Below are 8,874 nucleotides of genomic sequence, written 5' to 3'. Positions count from 1 at the left end.
GACAATTGAGCATGAAAAATTATTTTTAAAAATATTAAGGTGTAGAAGGGAAAAAGTATATTTGTTCTATATATATATATAAGAATAAAATAATCTTTAAGACTTTTTTTATGGGTTATAAAAAATCAAAACCACACATTTTTGGGAAACTTTGTGTAAATTTCTGGTAGTGTACATCCCTCGTGTTGTCTTCCTTGACCTTTCAGCCCATTCTAAAATTTGAATGGAAAACATAAAATTTCCCATTCAATGGAGCTAGTTTTCATCGCCAAATAACTTGGTTTCATCCTTCTTAGGCAACTAATAGTCCAGAAATTCATAGTGCCTCAGATTTCTGAAGTTTAGGACTTGATTTACGAGGCCCATTCATAACCCGTAAAATCAACTACGACCCATACAACTCACTTGTGTTGTTTATGCAATTTTCCAAGCTTCTGAAGATGATCTACGATCTGTAAAAGGATCTTCAAGCCGTAAATTCAATTCGAAATTCTCATATCTGATTTTTGATTTTATAAAGTCTCATCCAAGGATGGTATCTACGAGTCGTAGTACGGTTTACAACCTGTAAACACCGTTTGTAAATCCTAAAAATTACAAACTTCAGATTTTTCCTGCATTGTCCAATTGATATGTGCTTAGGGATTTCTGAGATGGTTACAGATATAAGTTTTGTTTTACACTAAAAATTTTTATTAATAACAAAATATTGTGTATCCAATACATAATTTGGTAAATAAAAATGATTGAGATACATGAATAAACATTGTTATTTGTGAATTTTGGAATAGGGATAATACATGAATACCTACACCACCTAAGCTATCCTGTAATCTCTAAATCTATGAAATGAAAAATAAAGCAACAAACGATTTTATTGTGAAATCCCTTCACAAACATTATCGGAAGAAAATGATGGAATTGGACATGAGCATTGGAAGAAATTCAGCCACATTTGCTCAAAGATCCTAACAGATCAGAATATCAAAAAAAAAAAAAAATCTGACGTCCTTATAATTACGTATTGGATACACAGTTATAAGAAAGAATGAAAACCTACTAAGGTTATGTATTGGATACACAATATCTTATTGTTTTAAAAAAATTGATTTAAAATAAAAAATCAATTTAAATAAATTTAATAAAATAAAATATAAGTATCTTATTATTTTTTTAAAAATTAGTTTAAAACAAATTGTATTTCAATAAAACAATTAAATGAGTATCTTATTATTTAAAAAAAATTAGTTTAAAAAACAATTCAATAAAATAATTAAAATGAGTATCTTGGTTTTTTTAAAAAAAATTGAGTTTCAAAAAAATATTAATAAAATAATTAAAATGATCATTTTATTAGTTTTAAAAAATTAGTTTAAAACAAAATTTGTATTTTAATAAAATTTAATGAAAAAATTATTTAAATTGACTAAGTAATTTTCTGAGTAAATATCAATAGTTGAGTGATTTGTTGGGAATAACAAAGTTTGAGTAACTTAAAAGAAATATTAGGTAAGTGACCATCTCATATATTAATTAAACCAAATAGCTTGATTTCATTTTTTTTAGGCAACCAATAGTACAGAAAATTCAAAATTCTCTATATGTCCAGTTGCATCCAATCGCAATTTTTGGTATGGTAGGGATCTCCATTTGTTAGGGAAGGGTCTCAAATCCGAAATCAAGACTTCGTAGATGGTGAATTTCATCGGTGGCCCCTAAAGTTGGCACCAACTTTCACTTAGATACCTAAATCAGGAGATGTTCATTTTAAACACCTCAAGTAAGGGTCGAATGTGTCATCTTGACACTTTTTACACAGCTGACGCTTCGCGTGTTTTCCACCTATCTGAGTGCGTAGAAACTGTTTTTTTTGTTCTTCTTCTTCATCATTTTTTAATATTTTTACATCTATCCATCAGTTTTGCATCAAACGGAAAGTGATTGTGCTCACTAGTTCTTGTTACTTTTAAATTCTTAAGTTTATTTTTTATGCCCGAATTTCTGTCAAGATTTTCCCGCGACTTAACCATCTTCCGGAAAAAAAAACTCGAACAACGAAGCATATCGATTTTGGAGAAGACGACGGCGGGGTGAGTGGTATTGGAAGACCACTGATAGGGAGTGAAGGTGGGGGTTAATTAGTGAGTAAATTTAGATTTGTATTAATCTTGCTGGAAAAAAATAGAGGTTCGTTGGATTTTTTGACTCAATTTGATTTATATTTTTCTTTGTCATTATAGCTCCATATTTTCTTCTTTAGATGATATGGATAGTGTTGGGTGGGTGTTGGAGGAGAAGAAGATCTGGTGGGGTGGGGGAGGGGTTGGGGTTGGGGTGGGTGGGATTGGAGAAGATGACGGTGGGGTGGGGGAGGGGTTGGGGTGGGTGGGGTTGGAGAAGATGACGGAGGGGTGGGTGGGTTTAATTGTTGTTAATTTTTATTTTTTTTAGATAAAAAAATACCACGTGTCATCAAATTATTGGTCATTATTTGATAATTATTTTTGATATATATATATATATATATATATATGCGCCACATGTCTTTATTTAATTCGCTGCTTTTGTCAGGCGAGTATATTACACACACCTAATATATTTTGGTGATTGTCAAAAAACTGTCAAGATGATGTTGGAGGGAGGAAGCACCACAACTAAAGTTTGATATAATAATAAATAATGAAAATAAACTGGACACGAGAATTTTACGTGGAAATCCTTCAAACAGATAGAGGGAAAAAACCACGGAGAAGGATTTTACTATTCAAATATGGGAGTACACTGCTCTCAAATACAAGGAGAAAAACAACAATTAACACTTCTCTCTTGTAAAAGGAACAACTCATTAAAGAGGATACTCAAGACTACAATTTTTATCTTGGTGTATAACTCTCTTTGTATTCTTACTCTCTCTTTCTGGGATGATCTAAATGAGGGCAAGAGGCCCTCTATTTATTGGAGACAAAAACGCATAAAATTTTACGAGTAAAATTATTGTCAAAAAGGAGGAACGCGTTTTTGTCAAAAATGCATTTTCAAAGTAAAAAAGGCAGCATTATTTTGTTTTTCTGCCTAACTTTTCTTGACTTTTTCTTCCTCTACTTCTCCTTTTTTCCGCACTTCCTCCCTTTTTTTGACTTTTCTTTTTCTACAGATGACACATTTGACCCTTACTTGAGGTCTCAAAAAATGAACATCTCCTGGTTTAGGTGTCTAAATGAAAGTTGGTGCCAACTTTAGGAGGTCACCGATGGATTTCGCCTTTGTAGATTGATCAATTTTGTATGTGTTGGTAAACAGGGATATACCCTACAGCTAGCAGTATTGGAAATGAACTCTTCAAAATTGATAGTTCCACCTGTTGGTCCAATCGGCCTGCTCTCAGCCTCTTCAACTGTAAGTGCTCCAACTCTTGTTGTTGTAGAATCTACTCAAATGACAATAACTTAATTGGGATTGAGTCGCAGTAGTAGTAGTTATTGTTGTGTAGAGTCAATTGAAACGACAACTTTCTTGGGATTGAGGCGTACTAGTAGTAGTTATTGTTTTGTAGAGTATATTCAAATCACAACTTGCTTGGGATGCAGGCAGTGTAGTTGTTGTTGTTATGTAGAGTTTATTGAAATGAGGACTGGACTGGACTAGATATCATTCTGAGCAGCTGGTTGAGTACAAGCCTATTTGGATTTCATTACTTACGAAAAAGTGAACATTATGTTATTGCATTCACATGTAACAAATAAGAATCTGTTTTAACTATAAAAGTGACTCCTGTGGCGTTTAACTGTCAGGGAGACAAGGTAGAGAGAGGGAGGGAGAACTAGCAGCCTTCCATTACTTTACTTTGCTACCTTTATTATTATGTTTTTCTTTGGCAGGAGGCAGGAGCCTTCATCACAAGAGATAAAAAGAAGATTAGGCAAAACTAAATATTTTTAAATGTAAGGGTTGTGTGCTCTTGTTTATGTCCACGGTCTCGTTGTGTCCATCAAGATGCCATGCCATTCCTTGGGTCTTTAATTAAAATGTAATTGGAAGAAAATTTAGTTTTTATCTAAATGATGATTCTAAGCCACTAATTTGAAACCGTTATATGTAGGTAGACTGTTTTGAGTACAAGTCTGGAGAGTGTACGTACCCATCAAGATCTAACTAGCTACTGGATTTCATTACTTTTGAAGAGTTGAACACTGTGTTATTGCATCTAAATGTAACAAAGAAGAACTTGTTTTATCATCAAAGGTGACTCCTCCTTGGCTGTTTTACTTTAATTCGTTACTTTTATTACTATGTTATGTTTTTCTCTACAAGACCCTTCATCACTTGAACTAAAGAGGTAAAGAAATAATTAGGCGAAAATAGATTTTATTAAGGAAAATCTAAGAGTTGTATGCTCGCATTTATCCTCATTTCTTAGAAATTTAATTAAATTAAGAACATCTTTCATGAACTAATCCAAAGTTTCTTTTAGGTTAAATTTCATTGCATATAATGGGAAGAAACTTAATTCATATCTGTTACACATACTGGGCAAACAGGACTGCAGAAAAGAAGACCTGGTGAAACTTTCTTCCATGTCTCTTTCTTATCTAAAGTAGAGAAGTTCAAAGCTGTCTGTCCTCAACAAATAGACAACAGGTATGAGTAAGATACTTCATATATATATATGTGTGTATATATCAGTGGATTTGGCCACTGTTTGTTAAGTGTTGTGTCGTCTCTGGACAAGTTCCCAGAAAAGGCATGCATGGCTTTGTCTAATCAAACTGGAAAGTAACACGTGAGACTTAAGTTAGTAATGAAAGTTTCAACAAGGTGACTTTAAACAAACACAGTTTGTCAACAAGCATATGCAATAGTGAATCAACTGCGCACATTCTGTTGATTAATACTTTAGACTTTGTTTTGCAGTTTTATTCTTTAGTTGCAATTCCTTTCTTTGTTTCTTTCCTCAATGCTTTTTCCTGCATATTTTGGACAAACTTTTCTCTCTTTTGGGGGAGATGGGTTGGGCAAATAACTTATTGAATAAGAAAGAAAAATTACATTGCTAATAAGAATTTGAAATATTAGACATTTGAAGGCATCAGGAATAATCGAATTACTCTTGTACTTGATTGCTAAGGCCTACTACATTCTAAAGCAAAAATATATATGTTTGACTACAAACACTTCAAAGTTTCCCCAACATTTCCACCTTTTTTCATATTGACCAAGTACCAATGCACAATTATCCCTAGACTCTTTTAGGACCAAAGTAGAGGTTACCAAGGATAAAGCAGTACAATATGGCTCATTTTTAAGTCCTAGTGTCACCCCTAGCCCTTTCCATGCAAATTAAATGGCTTCACAATTCCTGCTAACGTCCTTCTTCAACTGTAATTGTCACCTGATTGTTGGATACAATGTATTTCTTATTGGAGGAAGATGATGATGTGCTAAAAGCGTGCGTCCTTATTACAAAAGCTGGTTTATTAGGTGTTGGAAGGTTAATACCTTCCCCTCCCAGCATTACAATGACATCCGACATATTAGGACGATGACTTGGATCTTCTTGTACACACAGGAGCGCAACATTTATGCACTTTATTGCTTCACTTCTGTTGCATGATTCAAGTAATGACTTCTCTATTAATTGTATCTCAGCTTTTTCTGTCCACAATTTCCATGCCTGTGATAATTTTTCTATCAGAGAAACTAAGCTAAGAAGAAGATATAATAATTAAGTCATGGGAAGTTTCTTCACTTACATAGCCCAACAAATTTAAGGCTTCTTCAGACTGATAAAATCCTGTATTCCTTCTTCCACTGATTATCTCAAGTACGACTACTCCGAAACTGAATACGTCTGATTTGATGGAAAACAATCCATCCAGTGCATACTCAGGAGACATATAGCCACTAGATTTCACCAGGTGAACAAAACGTTGAGTATAAGATTGTACCCCAAGCTCCTTTTGTAAGAAATTAATGACAGGAAGGGATATTGTACTTACTAGGTCCCCACTACTTTCTTTGTATTTGCTTCTGTTACTTTTCCTTCTACAATCCTTGCCAAGCCAAAATCTGAAATTTTCGGGTTCATCTCCTCATCTAATAAAATGTTACTGGATTTTAAATCTCTATGAATGATCCTTAGTCGTGAATCGTGGTGAAGATAAGATAGACCCCGTGCAATGCCCAATATGATGTCATAACGTTTCTTCCAATCCAATAATTGACAAAGTGTTCCATCTTGCATCGTTACCATGACAAAGTTTGGTATGTCAGTAAAATTAGATCATTATAAGAAACATATGAATTTGCAAATAAAGAACTTAAGGCTAACTCACCAAATATGAATGTATCTAAACTTTTATTCGGCATGTATTCATAAAGTAATATTTGTTCCGTTGCATTGATGCAATAGCCCAATAGCCTCACCAGATTTCGATGTTGAAGCTTTGCAATTAGAGTGACTTCATTCTTAAATTCATCTATACCTTGTCCTGAATGACTAGATAATGCTTTTACTGCAATTTCTTTTCCACCGGGAAAGATACCCTGCAAAAAAGTTTCATATCATTACTATAGGTCAATGCGGCCATGCCAGTCCACGTAGATGTAGGAATGAAGTTTTGACCTTGTAAACAGGACCAAATCCTCCTTGTCCAAGCTTATTTGCATTTGAGAAGTTGTCTGTAGCTTCCAAAATAGTATCCAAGTGAAAGTATGGAACATCAATAGCCTCATCACTGTTTTCATTCATAAATACTTTCGCTTCTCCTTCAGCTTTGTGCCAGTGAGATATATGTGTCCCTTGAGTACCTTGACTTCTATCTGAAATACAAAGGGGGGGGGGGGGGGGGGTTGTCATTACCTCAATTGGATTGAGAATGACCTTTGATATTAAGTCCAAAATGGTATAAAAGAAAATATCTTCAGCAAATACCTGCTCTTTTTGCCATTCTTCTTCTATAATAAATGTAGCTAAAGCTGCCAATGAGTAGAAACATCAAAGCTGTTATGGATGAAAGGATTTCTTTTAGCTTCATTGATTTCTTAGCTTCAGTTTGAGCTGAAAGTAGAAAGCCAAAAGCATGTCAGATATATTAGCATCTGAAGGACTTTGATGTAAATATTCATTGGACCTCAGAACCTATCATTGATACTTTTTAAGAGTTATTTCTAGCTTAAGTTTTACTTTGCTCAACGAACTCCTCAACACAGGAAAAGGAGAAGGAGAACCGTTGCTGTTAAGTGCTAACGTTAATAAGGAATTCTATCCATAGCATAGTAACATTGTGAAATAAAGAATCAAGCTATGTTATACTATGCTATTCTAACCTTCGGGTGAGCCACGCTTGACAAATATAGTCCTTTCTGTCTCATTTAAGCTGAGTTGTTGCAGATTGAACAGATCCCCTGTCCATATGGAACAGGTACCAGAATCATCATAAGTATAAGCAGTGCAAGAGCAATTGTTGAAACATGCAGATCTACACTGTGAGGCTTCCCCTACTGTGATATTAGTATTTTGAGAAGCAGGTACTCTCATAATTGAGCTTATCCATAAACTATCTCTGTCTTCAGTAATTGCATTACACTGCACCTTTTGGTCTCTTACACAACCACCATTTTCTCTATCTGATGGCTTGAAACCACTCAAACAATTGCAGGTTGCATTAGCTTCATCACAAACTCCAAATGCCCCACATTTAGCATAAACCTGACAATGTTCTCTTGGTTGAGACCAGAATAGATTCCAATCAATGTTACCATCCAACCATGACAGTTGCTTAATTTGTCCCGAGACATCCATGATCAATCTTGATGTGATTGTACTATTGTATAGGGAATATGTAAAATATGACTCATTCTCATTGTCGATATAGCTGTAATTATATATGTAGTTTAACCTCATCTCAGGCACTGAGCTGAATCTTTGGCCATCCCATGAACCACTTGCCCAATACTCTGTAGTCCTATTCCATTTTATAACATATTGAGCATGCTTTGGGTCCATTTCCAGAGAATACATTCCTGGTGCTGGATCACTCAAATTCCTCCATGAAACCAAAACCTGTTTTCTTTGTGTACGTTTATCATATCCAATCTTAGCACCAGGCAAAAAAGTGTGTGTTGGGTGATCAAAACTTTGCCAAAGTAGTAAGGGCGCTGATGCCTTTGACACATCACTCAAAATCAAATTTCCATCATCACGAAGAACTGCAGTAACTGAAATATTTGGATTGATGTTCCCAGAAAGTGCAGACCAAATTGAGTTTTGAAGTCTATCGAGAAGCACCAGGTTGCCTTGACTAATTATCAAGTTAGCATCAGCACTATCAAGTGGTCTATCCCTATTTGCTACCCATACTACTGCTTGCGGGTATAATTTCTTGTACCATATGCCTATGTAGTAGGAGCGAGAGTCGCCTGGTCTGAAGAAACCAAGCTCAAAGTTTCCACCTGAAGAGATAATTGTTTGGCCTGAAGAAACAGATTCATTCACTGTAATGGTGTCCCCTCCAAGGGAAAGTCTAAAGCATAAAAATTGCACAAGAAGTATCAGATTTAAGTAGCTGTTCATTTCTATGGCTGTACAATTTGTTAGAGAAAATGAAAGGAGACTTTTCTGCTTGGAGTTGGAATGCCTCCGGTGGAAAGAATGATAGTTCTAGTTTCAATTTTAAAGTTGACTTGTTCTAGTTCTAGTTTCAATCTTAAAGTTGACTTGTCTACTTTTTATTTTATTTTATTTTTGAGGTTCCATCCATATGATATGAATAACTTGACGAGTGCCTTTGGTGCAGGATTTTTTTTGAATTAGTCAAACTATATGAGATCTGCTCAGAGTTTTTTGAGTTAGGCATAAGATAATTTCAAATAGAT

At 34.6% G+C, this 8,874-nt stretch overlaps 1 protein-coding gene across 1 annotated transcript; it reads right to left on the bottom strand.

Moving 5' to 3' along the window:
* Window positions 1–5,001: 5,001 nt before the first annotated feature.
* Window positions 5,002–8,651, bottom strand: LOC129891263 (G-type lectin S-receptor-like serine/threonine-protein kinase At4g03230). The gene is made up of 7 exons (XM_055966561.1): window positions 7,327–8,651; window positions 6,932–7,057; window positions 6,623–6,819; window positions 6,333–6,543; window positions 5,997–6,234; window positions 5,751–5,901; window positions 5,002–5,671 (listed from the first exon to the last, which is right to left on the bottom strand). Exons 1-7 carry the CDS (start codon window positions 8,570–8,572, stop codon window positions 5,360–5,362), a joined length of 2,481 nt encoding a protein of 826 aa, XP_055822536.1. The 5' UTR covers window positions 8,573–8,651; the 3' UTR covers window positions 5,002–5,359.
* Between the last annotated feature and the right edge of the window lie 223 nt (window positions 8,652–8,874).

The sequence above is a fragment of the Solanum dulcamara genome, chromosome 6 (genome assembly GCF_947179165.1).
Source record: "Solanum dulcamara chromosome 6, daSolDulc1.2, whole genome shotgun sequence".
NCBI lineage: Eukaryota > Viridiplantae > Streptophyta > Magnoliopsida > Solanales > Solanaceae > Solanum > Solanum dulcamara.
The sequence above is the reverse complement of the archived record's forward strand: the minus strand, read 5'-3'. Positions and strand labels throughout refer to the sequence as shown.

Coding starts and splice junctions, on each gene's coding strand:
- LOC129891263 (XM_055966561.1), bottom strand. CDS start 8,572: ATGAACAGCTACTTAAATCTGATACTTCTTGTGCAATTTTTATGCTTT. Junction 7,058..7,326: donor CAAGCGTGGCTCACCCGAAG/GTTAGAATAGCA, acceptor TTCTACTTTCAG/CTCAAACTGAAGCTAAGAAA. Junction 5,672..5,750: donor CCTTAAATTTGTTGGGCTAT/GTAAGTGAAGAA, acceptor AAATTATCACAG/GCATGGAAATTGTGGACAGA.